Source organism: Lissotriton vulgaris, chromosome 2_1 (assembly GCF_964263255.1).
Source record: "Lissotriton vulgaris chromosome 2_1, aLisVul1.2, whole genome shotgun sequence".
Classification (NCBI taxonomy): domain Eukaryota; kingdom Metazoa; phylum Chordata; class Amphibia; order Caudata; family Salamandridae; genus Lissotriton; species Lissotriton vulgaris.
Genome location: NC_141687.1, coordinates 638,933,929 through 638,953,368, shown reverse-complemented (window position 1 = coordinate 638,953,368; position 19,440 = coordinate 638,933,929). Strand labels below are relative to the sequence as shown.

Below are 19,440 nucleotides of genomic sequence, written 5' to 3'. Positions count from 1 at the left end.
GTGATTAACACAGCTGAAAGCTCCTGGTAAGAAAGACAGATGGTTGATATCCGAAGTGATTGCGTTACTTTGTATTACCTTAATCTGGTCAAAAGTAGAGGCAACCACTATTTAAATATCTCTTATACATAGTCTCTGAAGGGTATTCGAGTATTCGCATCAAGGTATTATTCATTTAAAAATCCCTTTACTGAATAAAGGCAAGTGTTCAGAGTTTACTTTTCTTAAAGGTACATGCCAAACGCACTTACCTTTTTTTTTCTTTGTAAGGACACTTTACATTGTCAAAGTGTGGAAAAGGAGCACCATACAATAAAACATGGGCTTTAAGTATTCTTCTAACAGAAATTTACCAATCTACTGCTTTTTGTTTTGGTTATGTATTGGCCAAAACGATCAGGAAGGGGCTTCCAAACAATATTGCAGACATAAATTTGTTAGAAACATTTGAAATCCCTGGACAGAAAACTGCTTTTATTTTCATGCCACACTGTGCACGTGTTTGACGTGATCAGCCATTAGTGATATTAACTTGACGAACTATAAATTAAGACTATATATATATATATAAATATATATATGTATCTGTATGTCTATATAAACAGTACTACTCGCCCTTGTTAGAATAGACTTTGCATTGCTTGCTTACTTTTTTTATTGCAGGGTAGGTATCGTTGAATGTTCATTAAGCTCCGCATTTTTTGGTTCATATTTGTGTGTGTATTGATTGGTTCATACGTTATATCGGTTCACACATTACCCTCCAATCCCCTCTCTCTTAAGAACGGGTTGGTTTGCGCTGCAATAACTGAATATATGATGAGTTATGATGGGCCCGTAGTTGCTTTGCCAAATCATGCTGTCTCCAAAGAGGACGGGCGTTTGTCTGATGCGGATCCAGGCACGGGTGACGCTGCAGTAAAGAACCATGGCATGGTTGTCTCTGCTCAAGGCGTGTTTTCACTTGTAATGCACAATGAATTGCACAACGAACCTTTCACGTTGCACCCGCCCTTTCCAATTCCTGTTAAGGCATTTACAGAGATCACCGCGCAGTGTGTTTTTTTTTCTATGTGATTTTCAGGATTAGCGAGCTGGCGAGCCAGGATTATTGGACGTTTGCTGCCCTCTGTTGTTTCCTTCGGGTAATAGAGCTATTCTCTCGGATTGACACTGATGTAGGCGTGTTTCGGGAGCCTGTATGAATTATCCAACGTGGACGGTCGAGCATGAGCGAGGGTGCAGTGAAGCTGAAAACAAGGGGGATTAACCGTATTATAAAGCAGAATGGTGCATTGTAATGTCAGCGTATGATCAGTCATGCCTTGCTTCTTGGCACCGAGAGCAACATAATGCACAATAGCCTCGTTTACTACAAGAAAAATGGGCGGGGATCCCGGGTTAACAGATGATCTATGTTTTACACACTGCTCTGGTAAAGTGCTCACGGGATCGAAGTATGTTTGACGAGAGATGCGTCATAATGCGGAAATAAACAGCTCCGGGGCCCTTGGTATTTTACAGGAGATTATTTATTGCAGGTTTCAACCCAGTGCACCTACCAGAACTACACGAGTGCTCTCCACTGACCATCACACTTCTACAAATGGGACCTTTTGGACTATTTCAAGTCACTCAAAGCTGCAAAAAACGCCTGGAAGCACTTATATATTGAATATTAACTTGTTAAGTGCGCTGTTTATGTGCTCGTTTAAAAATAAGACAGCTCTACCATGCGGAAGACTGTCAAAGTGCTGGTGTTTATGAAATAGGTGTCAGGCTGAGCACTAGCAAACACTGGCCCATATTAAGCTATGGAAGGGTAGCGGTGGGCGAGCCAAAATGTTAACGGAGAGCCGAGCCAGAACTGAGCCAAGCATCTATCATAGGCTAGCTCTAAGAGCCTGCGCACGAGCTGACCAGTGAAAATAGCGTGCACAGTATACAAAAAATGACGTATGAAAATATGATAAAGTCTCTTCAAAGTTAAAAAAAAGAGTATTTTTTTAGCTTGCAAAAGCCTTTCAACTTAGTACATCAGAATAACCCCTGCATTGAAAGAGAGTTATTAGAAGTGGACTTGAAAACATTCCTGCCCCCGGCCTAATGGCAATACCACAATTAAACTAAGAAGACAGTCACTTGCATTGTGCTAGATTTCACTTTATGCAATTCAGCAACTTGATATCTATCTTTTTCTATTCTCTTTAGCATAAAAGGTAAACGCTTTTAAAAAAAATGTTTCCTCATGAAGGTCGATCGTGAGTGGCAGGCAAAAGCCACATGGAAGCTTGCTTCGTTTTTGGCGTGAGAGCCCAAGAGTACCCTGAGATGAGCCAGAGGCAGGCCTCTGCCTTGAGCCCTCTGTAGCCCTCTGTAGCTTGACCACCTCTATACAAGGGCAAAACTTAAACCCGTTTGTGGTCTCTGAATTTGTAAGTTAAGAGCTTTGTTACCAATTGCTGGGGGCCGGTGCTTATTATTATAGGCAACCCAAATGATATTACATGAGACGACACAGGAAGTGATGCCACAGAATACGTATGCCACTGTCCTAGCCTTTCCCTTATATTAATAGAAGTCATTATAAAGTTTAGTCACAGCAAAGATAAAATATCTATTCACATAGATATATATGTGTAGATGTAAATATATGTAAGTGTATAAAATGTATGTATTTGTATCGAAGCCACGTGTTCTATGTATACTCTGAATGCAAAGCAGTGATTATCTTTGATATCACATAAACCTATTTTTAAATGCATGAATGTATACAATGTACTCGTTTGTGTATCAATAAATAAAGAACAGACCTTTATGCCATGCAATTAAACATCAAACGGGGAAGGGTCAGATTGCTTAAGAATCATTCCACTTTTGAAGTTCTAATATCGAGGACGACATATGGAATCAAGGGCAAAGATTTAGGATACAATAAAAAGTGTGACATTGTGCAAAAAGGAATGTGATCATGTTTATATTTTATAAGAGCTCTGAAATGGTCTCTTCTCTACATCACCAATTTACAAAAACAGCAAATAAACATAATCAGAGAAAAATTGTAATCCTATTTTTATTTCAGTTTTATGTTTTGTAAAACACCTATGTTTTCCACAAATAAAAGGGTTATTAAGCTTAGCAATGACTCGCTATCAAGATTATTAAAGAATAGTATGGTACTTGGTAGTTAGTTAAAAACTGTAATTTTCATTTAGAAAATAAATAGGTGTGCTCTATCTACTTTTTTTAAGGTGAATTGTTTGGTGTTCATGCCTTTGGCTCCTGTGGTGTGTTTACCCAGCACTAATGCAATAAATCAGTAGGAAACTTTGTTAACCCGCATTAACTATCAACTTTTTCCTTGTCTACAATTAGGCCAGTCTGTTGGTGGTGCTGGAGTGTGGACACAGTGTACGATTCTGCTTTGTTGTTTAGTGCTCAGTGCCTGTGTAATTGGTTTCTGCTGGATCTTTGAATTTACTTTGGTTGTGTTAGGAGCGAGGTGAATGTGTTATGTGTGGTCCGTCAAGTATATTGGCTTCTTTGTTGATTTTTTTATATTAATTTCACGAGAAGGTGAAGTTTCTGGATTTTGTGTCACGCTGCCAGTGATGGGGGCTGGGAGCAGTGGCGTAATGCAAAATGATGCCCCCCCCCCCTGAAGAATATGATGAAGGGCTTGAGTCTCACATGTCTCACAGATATTCATTAGCCTTTGCCTGAATGGAGCCCCTCGAAGAGTTTGGGGCCCCTTGAAATGTTGCCCCCTGCTCTGCAGGTCCCTTTGTTACGCTCCTGACTGGGAGGTGGGTTATGCACTGTATGTTGGTTCATGGATTGAGGTGTTTTGGCTTGTATGGTTTGTCAAAGAACATTGCGTAGTCGTCTGATTGACATTTAGTGCTATACCGGTTACACAAGAGAGATTTCAGCACACATGATGTTGTGCCGGTTCAATGTGCGTAATGTTCGAGTCCAACAAATTGACCCTTTGTTTTCCTGCTCTGCGAGGATGTCAGCAGTTTTTTGCTCAGAGGGTAATGTTGAATTGCACTGTTGGAGCATTATGTTATCATGGATTGCCTATGAGCCGAGGCGATGGAACCTGGCCATGATTCCGTAGAGGGGTTCATTTGTTTTTTATGTTGTACTTTTTTCTCAAATATTTTTATTGGGTTTTACAATGCTATATAACGCAGTAATACATTTCGACAAGCATGCCAGTATGCAATCATCATTCCACTGTGTACATTAGGATAAATCAATACATTAGAGTGCTGTTACATGACATTTAGTATACAATGATAATTGACATCGACAGGTAAAGAGGTTTGTAAACACAGTTGCATTCTCTCCTTTTCGCTTGTGCTTTGGCTGCAGTGTGGAGAGAGAGCCACTACACTCCTAGAGCTAGGAGTCTTAAATGTTTGGCTGAGCCAGGGTTGCACTTTGACGGTTATGGTGCTGTCTCAGCAAGGGTGTGTGATCTGATTATGATTAGATGCAGCTGGATATTTGGGGCCGCCATCGTCGAACAAGAGGAGGTTGGTAAAGAGAGGAAACTCCAACATGGAGGAGGAACGTAAATTGGAATGGACGAGCATGTAACATGGATAGGCGGATGATAGGGTGAGGGGACGCAAGGGCCGGGAGGGGGCTCGGAATATTTAGAGTGTCTAATAGCGAATGGTGTGAGACCAGATCCCATCATATGTCTCTATTTATTCATTTTGTTCTTTTGCATAAGTTGTCATCAGTGTTCTTTCTCCTGGCACTCGACATGATTTTTGTACATTGTCTACATAAAGCATATTGCAATTTTTGCAGAGGAAAGCGATGCACTACAGTTGCCTTCAATAGATCCATCATTTTCTATAAGGGCAGTAACGGTCTCAAATGGGGGCCACAAGCTTATATTTTCTGCTATACTGGAGCAGTGCTGTTGGGCACTGTAGTGACCGTAATGAACTAAAATGCTCTGCCAGCAACCCTTCAGACCCGCTGGGTAGAGTGATGGCTTTTAGCAATTGCATTTTGGGTAAATGTGCTCCCTTTTGATGGCAGCGAATCCTTCCACATCCCTCTTAGGGGTGGTAGTTTTTGCATTACACAATCTCATATGTTGTTTATCTAAGTTGTGCTCTCACTAAAGAAGTGTGTCCTCAACCCTTCCTTTTTAGCTCATAATAGAGTCGATATTGCAGTAGTGCAGTGTGTGCGAGTGTGACCAGTCGCTCTAGGCCTCTTACTTTTATGTGCTGATAGTGTTGGTGCCACCTGCCTACAGTGATGTGGCTTGTTGCTGTACTCTTGCATTCTCTGTTTGGAATCTGCTTTGTTGGATTGGCTTTTCTGCCGTTGAGTTGCTGCAGGTGTGCATTATAATCTCCAATAAATGTTGTCCCCTGCATTGTGGCCCTTTGGGAGATTTGGCGTTTCGGTCAGTGTCTTATGTGTTTCTACGGGCCTTTCACTCAGGATATGTTCACATGGTCTGCTTCTGCAGCTTCACACTTGCAATCTCTGTACCCGAGGCACTGGCTTCTCTCTGTCCAGCTAGTTATTTTTTGCTGACACTTTCCTTGGCCGGTGTAGAGGGACCTGATGATACCCAAAGCTTTCCCTTATTTGTGAGCGTGCAAGTGCAAAGGTCATTTCTTGCCAGCTTACAGGCATAAATCTACGTTTTTTAGAATCTTACAGACAACCAGCTTCTATCCTGTGAGCTTACAGATCCGCAGCTTCTATCTTGCAACTTACAGACAAACATACTTTCTTGTAAAGTCTGTGTATCAGACGCTACGGACATGATACAGCCAACCAGTTCATTCATTTTCCTCTTTGGAATTCAGACAATAAATTGAGACTTGCGATTGCTGACCACTTCCAGGCACACTTGATTATGCATAAGAGGCTCTGTAGTATTGCCAGTCACTTCATTACTTGTGGTGCAGGGAGCTTCTTTGTCCTCGCCCAGAGAGCTCCTCTTGGGACGTGGAGTCCGAGCTCCAGGGCGGAAGGTTGGGCTGTGTGTGTAACATTAGCTTGCTGTATGTAAGTTGGTCGAAGAAGGGCAAGTCCGGGCAAGAACTAGAAGGAACTGTATAACATGAAGCATTCTTTCCCTAGTTGTGTTTATGTCTTTCAGCAAGAATAACTATTGTAAAGGAGCAGGCTTACTTTCCCTACAGTCTTGCGAGGTATTGAGCAGTAACAAAGCCCAGAAAAGGTTGGTCTAAGCCAACTGCGTCTTCTGTTGTGAAAGGTTGGTCGTGGAGCACGGTGGCGCGTCCACAGGGAGTCAACCATCTTGCAGTCGTTCTTAAGTGATGGAAGGCCTGAGGCAAGTGGCTCAGGGAGCAGTTATTCCAGTACAGTCCCACACCTCGTGCAGTCTGATTGCATGTGGCACCCGGTTTAATATGCTGCGTCTTCGTTACTGTGTCCAGGGGGTTGTGCCAGCCTGACCCGAAGACCTCTCCAAATCATGCAGTCAGAAGAACGCGTTGGGGACGAAGCATTTGACTCTCCTTAACGGCAACACCAGGTCCCCAGTTTGTGTTTGACTTTGAAATGCTGATTCCAGCCTTCTTCAGGGCTCCTCTAGGCCTCCTCGAATGGCCCATTTTAATAACCCGAAAGCTCCTGTATAAGGAGCAGCCATAATTTAGTCTGGAGTCCTGAGGGGGCTGCGCGGTTCAACAATGAATACTTAATGCAGTTTGATGTTTAGCAGGTTATTAGTTTTCACTGTACAAATACTGATCTGGGAATGCTCTTTATGAGGCGTTTAAGAGAAGGTGTAATTAACCGCCGTGTGCTTCTGTTTCAGCTCAAATTGAAATTATTCCATGCAAGATCTGCGGAGACAAATCATCAGGAATCCATTACGGCGTCATTACGTGTGAAGGCTGCAAGGTGAGCTCCGGTGTTCTCTTCAGAAATCGGATTCTGTTTTGCTTTCTTCTTCATCTCTTACAGCTAATGGGTTCTTGCTCTTTCAATGTAAAGTTTGTGCCACTGAAGGTCAGGAGATCTAGGGACTCACATGCGCCTAACACAAACTGCTAGTTAGAGTAGACTCCTGGCGGGGGAGGGGGGAACAAAGAGCTGCTCAGAGTTTGACATTGCACATTAACCCTTAAGATACGTCAGAATATTATGTTGAGAGGTCAGTGTGAGCATCTCTCCTCTATTCTGATTAACCTGCTCCAGCCTCCTGCTCACCACAAAATATGCTCGACATTTTACTGCATCATATTCAGAGCAATTCTCCTGATGTATCTGGCTGAACAGATTCCGATTTACTGGGGTCCTCTGATCCACCTGGATGGAAATGGATTTAATATCCCTGGGCTTTGGAAGGCTACCTTGTCTTGTCACCCCTTGTCCATGGTGGCTATATGATGTGTCACTCGGTAATGGTTGAAAATCTCCTGCATTTATGTTCTTCCCAAAGCCGTGAACACATTTCTTCAGTCCGGATTTTTGTATATATGATTTTTCTTTCTATTGTTTTTATTATTTTGTATTAATTGAACTAATCATGCTTGCATATCTTTGATTGTTTGTCCTTATTTTGACATTTTCATTTTAAAATGTGTTACGGTGATTAGGTTTTTTTTCTTGTAAACTGCTCCCAGGATTAAAAAAAAAAAATCTTTTAGTGAGTTTCATAGATAGGAAAAGATGCTAACAACCAAGCAGTGAAACATCACAGCCCGCATATATCAGTATAACATATTTCAGTTTCAAATGAATTGGCAGTTACGGTACAAGCATGAGATAGCAAAAGCCAAAGCACAACCCTCCAGTTCGTGGGGGTTACTCAGCCCCATAAATGTCCTCGTTCTGATCACTCCATTCCCCTCTCAGGGCTCTCCAAAAGAACCACACCTTTTCCCATTACTTGGGGCACCCCCTGCTTTGGTATTTCGAATTTCACTGAGCATGCACCAGTCCCTGTCTTTTTTCCAATCTTGTGGCTTGGGCGGGTCTATTGCTCCCCATTTTTGGGCAATTCTTTCTCTTGGCCACTCCCAGGCTGAGGGAGTGCCATATTTTACTGTATCGATGAGGTGGTGCGTTGCCCAAAATATTGAGAATGCAGCATATGATTGTGTCCAGCATCTGGTAGCCTGTGATTGTGTGCATCGTGGCTCTAATGGAGGACCAGTAGGGCTTTAGTCATGGGTATTCCCAAATTATATGTAGGAAGGTTCCCTCTTCCCCACAATCTCTTAGGCAGGCTCCCGCTGGAGATCTACTTATGGCGTTTAGTGTGGCTCGTGAATAGTAGTAGTGGTGCAGTGTGCGTAGCTGGACCGGCCTGAAGCCAGACTTGATCAAAATCTCCCGGAGGGGCCCAAGGGCCTCTTCCCACATCATCTTTGAGTTGTCCTGCCTCTGCTTCCCATTTTGCTTTAAGGGCCAGAATGGTGTCTGGAGTGATATTTAGTATCTTTCTATATATTAGGGAAATAGCTTTCTTGGATAATCATTCCGACAGGAGACGGTCCTCGAGTGGGAAGGAGTCCACTACGGGCATGTTGGTGGGTATGTGTGTGGCAATGGTGTGTTGGATTTGGCTATATTTATAACTTTGTGTAGGCGCTAATTGGTGAATAGCGGTTAGTTTGGCCATGGTCAATGGCGCCGTACCCTGCCCCACGTCATTTTGTTTGGTAATCCCTATCAATTTCCATTTGGCGAAGCCCTGTAGCTTGCCCACCTCAGACAGGAGATCGCTGGACCATAGACGGGTCATCCCCATCAGTCGGCCCTTCCAGCCCAGATGTGTGGTGACCTCTTTCCATATTTGAGTGACTATTCTGGTGTGCACTGGCAGGTCACTAGCGAGTTTAACCCTGTAGAGTGCCCATTCATAGCCCTCTCTACCCCATGCTAATCTGTCTAGACATGTTGCCAGGTCATCCCATGGCTAGAAGACCCAGTCATTAACTACCATCAGTTGTGTCACCCAAAGGTATTTACGGATGTTTGACAGTCCAAACCCCCCCTCGTACACAACCCTGGTAAATTTCTGGAGGGCAATTTGGGGAGGACTAAAAATCTTTGGCCACTATGTAAGGAGTATTTTGCAATGTGTAGGAGGGTCATCCTTGTGAACATTGCCACCCTCCCTAGCAGGAAGAGCGGCAGGGTCTTCCAGTGCTGTACATCCATCTCAAATCTTTCCAGGATGGGTTTAAGGTTATGTTTGTAGAATACCTGTATGTCTTGCATGATGTAATGCCTAGATATTTGAATCCCTCATCCATCAGGGGCATGGGTATCTTGCACGCAGAGCTAATGGAGGTTCCGTAAATAGGCGCATGAGCGATGTCTGCCAATTAATCGTGAATCCTGAGTAGGTGCCAAAAATGCAGAGTATCTGCATGAGTCTGTGGATTATGAATGTGGTGTCTGGACATATAATAAAATGTTGCCTGCATACAAGGATATGCGTTCTTCCCATGTCTCCCTCAGGTAATTCCCTGTATCAGAGGTTCCAAGGCTTGGGCACATATTAATGGGGAGGGCGGGCAGCCCTGACTGATGAAGCTCGAATGTTCACAAAGTCACCCCGTACATACTCACCATGCTTCTGGGCACTGATATAGAAGACAGACCCAACCCAGGAAAACCGGGCCAAATCCGAAATGCTCAAAGACCGCATTCATATAATTCCACTTAAGGGTATTGATGGCCATGGAGGCATCCATGGATAGGACCATCATGGTAATACGGTGACCTTGAGCACAGGCCAACACCTCAAATAGCCTTCTAAGATTGAGTCTGGTGCCTCTGTTGGACATAAAGCCCGATTGGTCTGGGTGAATCAGGGTGGTTATGATCTGCCTAATTTTGATTAACAGTATTTTACCCAGTACTTTGGCCTACACATTTATGAGGGATATGGGTCTGTATGACTCGCAATGGTCTGGGGTTTAGTTTTCTCCTATGGATCACCACAATTGTGGCCTGTCACGGGTCCCGAGGTACCCGTCCTATTGCCCCAGCTTCATTCCACATATTTAGGATGTGGGACGCCATTTTGTTCACTGGTCCCTTATATAGTTTAATCAGTATGCCATTGGATCCCATAACTTTTCCCGAGGTAACAGAGCTTGTATAATTTTGCTAGGCGAGAAGTCACTACCTAGCATTTGTCTTCGCTCAGCCAAGAGTCAGGGGTGGCGCTATATCTCAAATCAATTTGTGTATTTCATGTGTTTGGAAGGTACCCCTAGTTCGGTAGAGTTCGGAGTAATAGTTAGTAAATTCTCCCAGTATATCCTCTGCTTTATTCCTGACCTCCCCACTGGCCATCACCAGTCTTGGCCCCCAGTGGCGAACCTAGAATCTGTTTGTAGCCACGCCTCCATTTTCCCAGCTATCAGTGAGTAAGCCTGTCCTCTCAAGACAGTTTTGTATGTTTCCCAGACAGTATTGGGTGATTCACCGACCCTATGTTATCTGTAAAGTAATTCTCTGTTGCCGATCACAACGACTCCATGATTTTGCTATCCCTTAAATACCAAAGACTTATTCTTTTTGGGCCCGGAGTAAGGCTGGATTCCCCTATGAGTTCCAACCAGAGTGGTGAATGATCCGATATGCCTTGTGCTAAATGTTTGGTCAGAATCAGTTTGGAAATTTGATGCGCTGTGGTGGACCCCAAACAAGAATATGTTTTGTCTCTCCCCCCTGTGTTGGAGTCTCCATGTATCTACCAGGCCCAGGGCCTCCACAAACGTAGTCAGTGGGGACACAGATCCCAACCGTGGGGTGCTTGAGTCGGTCCTCCGCTTCTGGCATGACAGCATTAAAATCTCCCACCCCTCAATATCAACACACTCTGTGGGAGCTGTAGTAGAAGCTCCCTAATTGAAGGGAATGTAATCTGGGGATGACGTGGCAGAAAGTATACCAAGCACGCGGTAATAATACAACTACCATCCCATGTCCCTGATTGGGCCACGTACCTCCCCTATGCGTCTCTCCATGAGGTGGTGGGAGGTAATGGAAGAGGGTACTGTTCTCACAGTCAGTGTTTCACAAATTCTCTTTAAGTCGTCCAGAGATTCATTTCTTTTAACGAAATGAATATCCAAAGTCCATATGGGTGTGGCTAGGGAAGAAAGCGGTGAAATCAAGGTCAAAATGACTTGTCTAAGCAGGGAACATATATTGAATGAAGAAAGCACTGCAGCGGAATAAATACACACAGAAGGTCAGTTCAGAAGTTAAAAAGTGCTTAGCTCAGCAGGCCATTGTGTACCCTTGAACTCAAATCCATAATTTTCTGAAGCCAAACTCTCGACTCCTAGCCTTAGGGACTGCTTTGCAGTTTTATAAATAATTACGTGCATTGTTATAAAGTACTATTGTGCGGAGGTGCAAAGGAAGTTCTAAAATTCTGTGGGACTGGACGTTCCTGACCTGGAACTCCCCTGGGAGATGCAGGTGTTTCAATACTTGGGTTTACAGATAGTGCATTCTCCTGAAAACGAATATAACTATAATATGGGCAAACTGTTGCAGGGGTTCACAGTCTCAATATCATTTTGTAATGCAATAGCGCTTGGTAAAATGGTGCTTCTGTCGTGATGCCTCTATTAATTTCAGAATTCTTTCTGTACAATATCCTGATCACAATTCCTGGAACTAAATTGCCTATTGATTTCCTTAGTCTGGGCTGGTAAAACAGCAGAGTCAAACTCGAAACCCTGAAACTCAACCAACAGAGGGGATGCCTGTGGCTCCCAGATCTCCAGATGCATTGCATACCGGGACTTCTACAGTACGCAGCTATTAGGGACAGAAGGAGGAAAAGAGGTAATTGGGTGGAGTGGTGAAGGAAAAGGGGCTCCCTCTGTATCTTTGGGTGTCTTCACAGGTGCCAGAGGACCTTCCTTTTATTGTACAACAGCTAACTGAGGCATGGGAGTTGGTTACTAAGCAAGTTCTACGTAGACCACCATACGCCAGACTGCAGATCATGTGGTGCCCGCATCCATTCATGCAGATACAAAACATCATGAACATGCAACAGTGGATGGAAGGGGGCAGCTAGTCATCGGGGATCTGTGACCGGAGGGGTCATTTTGTTACCTTTGAAGAGGCGCAGCAAGTTCTTGGTTTGAATCCGAAACGGTTCTTATACTTAGCAAACATATACTGGACGGTTCCTGATGTATTATCCTTTTTCACAACAGAACCGGTGGAATCACAAATGCCGATGCTCTTATTGAACGCTGGATCCGGTAGAGACATGAGCTTACATCTATGCTCTGCTGAAGGGAGACCGGCGTAAAGCACGGTACATAATCACTGGGACACTGACCTCTCTTAAGCTCTATGGGATTGGAATGGACTTGTGCCTGCGCTTAAGTACAGGAAGTAGCCAGTAACACAAGTGTTAAGCCTATACAGTTTCACTACTTGCACTGCACCTACCTCACACCCTATAGGCTTCATGGAATCGTACCTACCTCACACCCTATAGGCTTCATGGAATCGTACCTACCTCACACCCTATAGACTTCATGGAATCGTACCTACCTCACACCCTATAGACTTCATGGAATCTTTCCTAAGCGATATGGGGCATGCCCGCTATGCAGTACAAGACTGGTGACCTTTCTTCGCATGACTTGGAGTTGCACCAGTCTGGGAGACCTTCAGTTCTCAGTTGTTGAGTAACTCAAGGGGGGGACAGAGACACACCTGACTCTAACTATTAGGTATTGCCTGTTGGGACTAATACAACTACCGAAAACGTGTAGCAAAATCTGTAATAGATTTACATACCTGTGACTTCTATTGGCCAAGAGAAGAATAGTTATACTTTGGCTCACACAAGCTCCTCCCAACTACATAGTGGAGGACAGATGTGCAGGAAGTGGGCTGCAGTTGAGGAACAATGGCTGTGCATAGTGAGAGTTGAGAACGCAGAAAGAGACTAGGGGCTCTGGTAAGAGATGATAGATCGTTTGATGGATCCCCCAGCCCATCAACATATTTTTCCCTGTAGGGTATGCTTGGATCCAACTGTGAGACAGTATGAGCTGCTTGTTGTGGGATGCAATAGGCTTGCTTATTGGGAGTTGCCTGCTGGAAAAGCAGTGGGAAGATGTGTGTACCTCCTGCTAAACATCTACACCCCAATGTTAATACTGATATACTAGATTGAATCGATCTTTGATTTTGCATTCGCGAATCCCTAATATGAAACTACTGACAAGCTACTAAATGTAAATATACTAAGCTGTTTTACATTATTATTGAAAAAATTATAAATAAAGTTTAAAAACATGAGGGACGTTGTGGGTTTTCAATCTCTAATGCCATTGTCCTGCCTGGCCATGCAGGTGACCCTTGGTGAGCTTCGAGACCAGAATAGGCTCTGTAGGATTCGTGGCTCTTCAAAAGTGCAACACTTCGGTCAACGGGTTTCTTTTACCCTCCCTGCAGTTACGATGACAAATCCACTTGTGTCTTCAGCTCTCACGAAAAGCACATTTGAGGTTTACATATAATCATTGGTATTCTAAGAAATAATAAGGTGCTTAGTTTCTGTGGCGGGCAGTAAGGTATGGGTGGAAGGAGGGGGGGGGGTTGTGATTAAAAAATAAATCACTTACCTGATCTTGCCGCGTCTCTCCGACGTCAAGTGAGTCTCTTCCAGGGATCGGGAAGCACCCAGACTCCCCACAGCCAATCACAATGCTGCAGTGCAGCGTTGTAATTGGTAAGCACCCAGGCTCCCCTGAGCCAATCATAACTCTGCAATGCAGCGTTGTGATTGGTCTGAGCGCCGTGGTTCGGCGCTTAGCATATTCTCCATGCAAGAATATGTGAAGTGCGCATGAATTGTTCGTCCGGCCAATAGGGCCAGCCAAACATTCATGCGCACTTCACAGAGTGCAAAACCACTCCTCCTCCCCAACGTTAGGGGAGCCAAGCCCCGCTTTTCCTAGCCTGACCATACGAAAAATTAAATGATAATAAATTCAGTTATTACCATTTTATTTTTTCATTTACCCTGATATGTGAACAGTGGGGCGACGCTCTTCTGCCTTAGCGGAGTAGCCGCCACTGCAAAGTTTGAGCAATAAATTGAGTGAGTAAAGTAAAATCACATGCATTTCGGCCATAACCTCATATTGTGTACTTTAATCATTGGCATGTAATGGGAAGAACATGTATGACTCTCTGTTCGCAGAGGAAATTGTTGTTATCCTATACTAGACAGATCTTGTACTATGATGTAATCACCTTTATTACTTCAGTAATAACCATTTGCATGATTTGTGCGATATGCTACAAATTCTAGTCTGTAATTCTGATTCTAAGTGAGATATAACCAGTTGCCTTTTGTAGTCAAGACTTAAGTGCATACTCTTACTAATTTCAGTAATTTGTACTTTGGCCAGCAATTGCCCTGTTGATTCAGAGGAGGGGCCATTTGTGTATTCAAGTCAGGATTTACGTGGAAAGATCGGAAGTAATTATGTGTATGTTCCAATAAAATGTGCATGTCCAGTGCAGTTGTAAGGCATGTTCAAGGAATCAGTGCATATTCTCAACAGTACTCCTGTGCAGTTCTCGGGACAATACTTGTATCCATGCTCTGACCACTAATATTGCTAAGTTTTGGTGTGTTTGTTCTAGGCAGGGATATTGTATGAGTGTGTTAACAGCAGCGACTCCTCTGTTAAGCAGGAGCAGCGTTCCACAGGGAAAATAAAATGATAATAACACCATCTTATCATTTTATTTTTCAGTACTGGCTCTGTTGTGTTTCTTTTAGGTGCAGGGCAGGGTGGGGCTGGGCTGGGCCGCCTACAGAGCAGAAGGAGGAGTGGGGGGCACTTTCTAAGTGCATATAACAGTATGGCCAGACATCATTGGCCGTCCAAACAGACATGCGCACTTAGCATGTTCTTCACACTGCTGTATTGCACAGCCAGGTGGAGAATATGCTAAGGCTCCCACAACCTGTCTGAATGAGTGCTGAACCCGGCTCACTCAGACCCAATGCTGATGACAGCAGCATTGTGATTTGCCATTGTGATTTGCTTTGGAGTGTCTGGGAGCCTGTGTGCTTCCTGCGTCAACCGGAGAGGACGGAGAAGAGGCGGCAGGCAGCAGAGAAGTGGTATTCTTTTTTCCTTTTCTTTTTTTTCCCCCTCCCTCTCCGCCCCACCAATTCTGCCCCGTAGAAGCTGCTACTGTGTGTTAATAGTGTATGGATTATTGGCAGTAATTTTACCCATGTCTAGAGTGGCAATTGTTTGCCTCTCTTGGGCATAAGTTGTTATACTCTTACCTGATAGTAAGCATGTGCTTCTCTACAGTGGCAGTTACTGTTTCTGTCATAGGGCATGCTTTGTGTTTCAAATGTATATGCCATAAGTAGGGTGGATATGCTCAAATGTGGATCCTATATCTCACGATGCACCGGGACTCAAGCTGACCCTCACTGATGAGGCGCCACAAGACTGAATCTGGTATGGCTTACTTGTGTTCCCTTATGGAGGAGAAGAGCCAATGCGTTTCATGCTGAATGGGACTGTCTCTTACAGGATGCGGCCAAGACTGCCTTTTGTTTATATGGCCCCAATCCATAGTGGCACTGTGAGCAAAAATATGATGATTTTGGAGTGTGTCACAGAGAGGTTACAAGCAACAGAAATAAAGTCATTATTTCCATCCATCATTTTTATTGTTGTCACTTATCCATAGTAAACCTATGCCTTTCTTGGCCATAGTGTGAGTGTTCTTCTTCTGGGTGGTAGCATGCATGTGTCTTTCCCTGGTGAATGTAATCTGGGCAGTAACTCTTGGTCATTGGTAATAGTACACATTTAGTCTTTGGTAGAAGTGTTTGCCTTTGGTTGCTACGAGTGGCATGCACCTTCTGAGCGGGAGTCATCAGCATAACTTGAGCAACAGTAGTGTGGAATCTGAGCGAATGCACAATACCAGCCCTGTTCTAAAAAAAAAGGAAGAAGAGTGTTACTGATGGGGTGCTGCTAAATAGTATAATCTCCTCTTACAGCCTTCAGGGGTCTGTTAATGATGTACCTGTTGTCCCTAACATCCATCCTGGAGATCCCAAGCACTCGAGATGATTTAGACTCTTGTTTGGATTCTGAGGAGATGAGCTGCGCCCCAAATGATGGTAGCTTGAGGTAGTTAAACTTCTGCTTCAAGCTTCTCATCGTAAAATAGCAGTGCACCCTTGAAGTTGGTGCAAGGAGCAGGTTATGAACTCAGTACGGTTCAAAATCGTAATCTGTGTGTGTATGCTTCTAAAATACATTAGCGGAACAGATGTTGAGCATTTTCTAAGTCTGTATATCTCCAGAAAAAAATAGAAAGTCTTGGAAGATTTCATGAAATACTTGAAGTGCGATGTTTCCTAACCAGGTCAATGTTGATGCAAATCCAAAGGCAAGAGGGAGCATTGCGCCAGGTGATTAACACTGTCTAAGGTTTTTAATACCAGAACACATCTCTTAATATCCTTATTTGGTCTGACTTTTCGTATAGGAATATAGGATTTTTATTTCCATTATCCAGACAGGTCTAATACTCCGGGGGGTTGGGGAGGGGGGGGATCTGTGTGATACCTCTTTTACTTCTAGGAATTACTTCTAGGAATGCCCAGTATTAAAAAAAAACTGGAAATATGTTCAGAACTCGAATTAGATGACTTGATGTTGAAACAAATATAATTCTGATTAATACGGTTCAACTACTGTTATAGCTGTGCCAAGAGTTAAATAATAAAAACAAAAGATAACATCCCAGAAATTAAAAAATGCTAATTTATTACTTTAGAAAGACCAAGACAAATAGGTCGGTTGGGTTATTTAATGTTGCATGAAAGCGAGAACTTTTAAAGTAGAGGAAGACCTAATGTATAATAATAAGCATTGGTTTTAGAACAGCAAGGCCCCCTAAAAATCTAGTGCTTGTTTCGTAGTTGATAGTCCTTACTGTAGATACTAGTTTTTGTTGGACTTGACACTTTCTATAGGGTCATCCCCAACCCTTATGACTTCACTCCTCCTGTTTTTGCTGAAATTGTTTTTGTTGGCCTTACAACTCTGTGCACTTTACCACTGCTAACCAGTGCTAAAGTTCTTGAGCTCTCTCCCCATAAACATGGTTAAGTTGGCTCATACCCAATTGTCATATTTAATTTACTTGTATGTCCATAGTAAAATGGCACTACATGTCCCCAGAGCCCGAAAATTAAATTAGTCTGCAGCACTGATTGTAAAACCCACTTAAATAGCACTCTAAACATGCCTCAGGCCTGATATTGCAGAGCCTGTGTGTGCAGTTAAACTGATATTTCGACCTGGTAAAATAAACCTTTTGCCAGTCCCAAATTTTCCTTTTTAATACATATAGTCACCCCTAGTATAGGCCCTGAACAGCCTAGATGTCACTGTGCAATATATTTAAAAAGTAGACATGTACTTTTAGGTTTTATATGTCCTGGTATCGAAAAACTCATAAATTCATCTTTCACTACGCAAGGGCTATCTTTTCCATAGGATAGCATTAGAGTTGCCATATTACATTTTGAAAGTGTAAATTCCAAATATGAATAGATGACAAGTTTATTTTTGGTGTCTTTGGAATTGGGTCTAAAAGCCTAATTTAATGGTGAAGCCAGGTTTTTGATCAGAATTATAAAAATGTACCTTGGCATTTTCTGCACTTATCCCTTTTGTGCCTATACCCTGGCCTGGGTCACATGACTGAGTGTAACTAATAGACCTTATGAACTCCTCTCAGACGGACACATAATAGATTGATTAGGTGTGCCTGGATAGGCTATCTACTGTCAGGATAGCCTGTGCTCTGCGATCGAACAACTCTGCATTGTCACTTCAGTGATCCTGAAGCCATGGCAGGAGAGGCCGGACATTCCATGCACTTCAAAACCAATGTCTAGAAGCTTTCCCACTTTCCAAAACCAGAACACCAGAGTAGAAAAGAAGGATCTCAGACCCCAACTATTCAGTACACTTCTGAACCTGTGGATACTCTGCCAGGAAGAAGGACTGCTGTGCTGCTAGAAAGACTGCCACTCTGCTGGACTGCTGCTCTAAAGGAACTACTGCCCTTCTGTGCTGACCTGCTGACCTCCAGCCTGAGGAAGAGGAACTAGACCTTCAACTTCATCTTGAACCCAGAACCCCAGAGTGATTCACAGGGCAAGTCTGTTGGCCTCCTAATCTTAGCCCCAGGGACATAAAAGCCTCCCCTCCTAGCTCCTGTATCCAGCTGCAGCGAGTTCCTTACCCCCAGGTGGTGCCTTGCAGGCCTTGGACACTTGGAGTGGCTCACGGGCTCTTTAAATCAAGCTTTTGAGCTCTTTGCAGTCGCTAATAAGAACATTTGCACCGGAATCACGTTGCTCACAGGGAAATTCAGCCCGAGCCTCTGCCAGCCTCTCTTCACACAGCAAGCATTGATCACCCACGGAGAACTGCCACTGCGAAGCTCCAGCCCACCCATCTGAGACGCCCAGCCTGCTCTTTGCTCCACACCGACCACCATTGGTGACCACCGTTGGCTCTACTTGCTCCCTGAGGCCCTCTTTAACGCGAACTGGACTATTGGTGCAAAACTTGAGAAAGTAAAACATCAGCAGGACTACTCTGGGACTCAATCTGACCACCACTCCATCAAAGTTGGGCTGAACTTATAAATTTGACCCAGTCCAACGCGCCCACATAGCCACGGTTGGCACTTTATGTTTTTAGGAGTTATATTACAGTTTACTGTTTGGATCTTCGTAACCGATTCTACTGATTATATTTTTGTCATTTTGAATCTGTTTTGTTAATTACATTCAGCTCTATTTTTCTAAGCTGGGGTGGGATCTTTTTGTGTGGTGTGTTCACTGTTTTTCTGTTTGAAGTGTTGCACAAATACTTTACACATTACCTCTAAGTTAAGCTTGAATACTCTGTGCCAAATTACCTGGGAGTTTAGCACAGGTGAATTTAGGGTCGGCTTGTGCCTCACCCTGACAAGGATTGTGGTTACTGCTTGGCGAGGTCTCGCACCCCAGTCAACCAACAACCCAATTTCTTACAATTGGCAACAACAGAAATTAATGGCCCACTTACCTTTCAGAGCCTTTTCTTACATTCCTTCTTTTTCATCACTAGCAAGCCTACTTTTGCTATATAAAGCTGTGACCCGTCAGCGCCTACATCAGTAAAACCACTCACAAAAAGTTACTAATTCTGGTAGGTCCTTATAGAGGGCAAAGCTTGCATTTTCCGTCAAATATGGATTTGAACACCAGGGCGACTGCTCAAGTAGGGTACAGAATGAAACGTTATATGTCCAGGTTAATATGGTGTTGTGTTCTTGTGCCTTACCCAGACTAGGATTGTT

At 43.6% G+C, this 19,440-nt stretch overlaps 1 protein-coding gene across 1 annotated transcript in view; it reads left to right on the top strand.

Moving 5' to 3' along the window:
- RORA (RAR related orphan receptor A) overlaps window positions 1-19,440 on the top strand; it is a 245,817-nt gene that overhangs the window by 139,934 nt on the left and 86,443 nt on the right. The window contains exon 2 of the mRNA XM_086955808.1: window positions 6,833-6,918. Coding sequence (XP_086811934.1) covers window positions 6,833-6,918 — 86 coding nt within the window. The remainder of the gene's footprint in view (window positions 1-6,832; window positions 6,919-19,440) is intronic.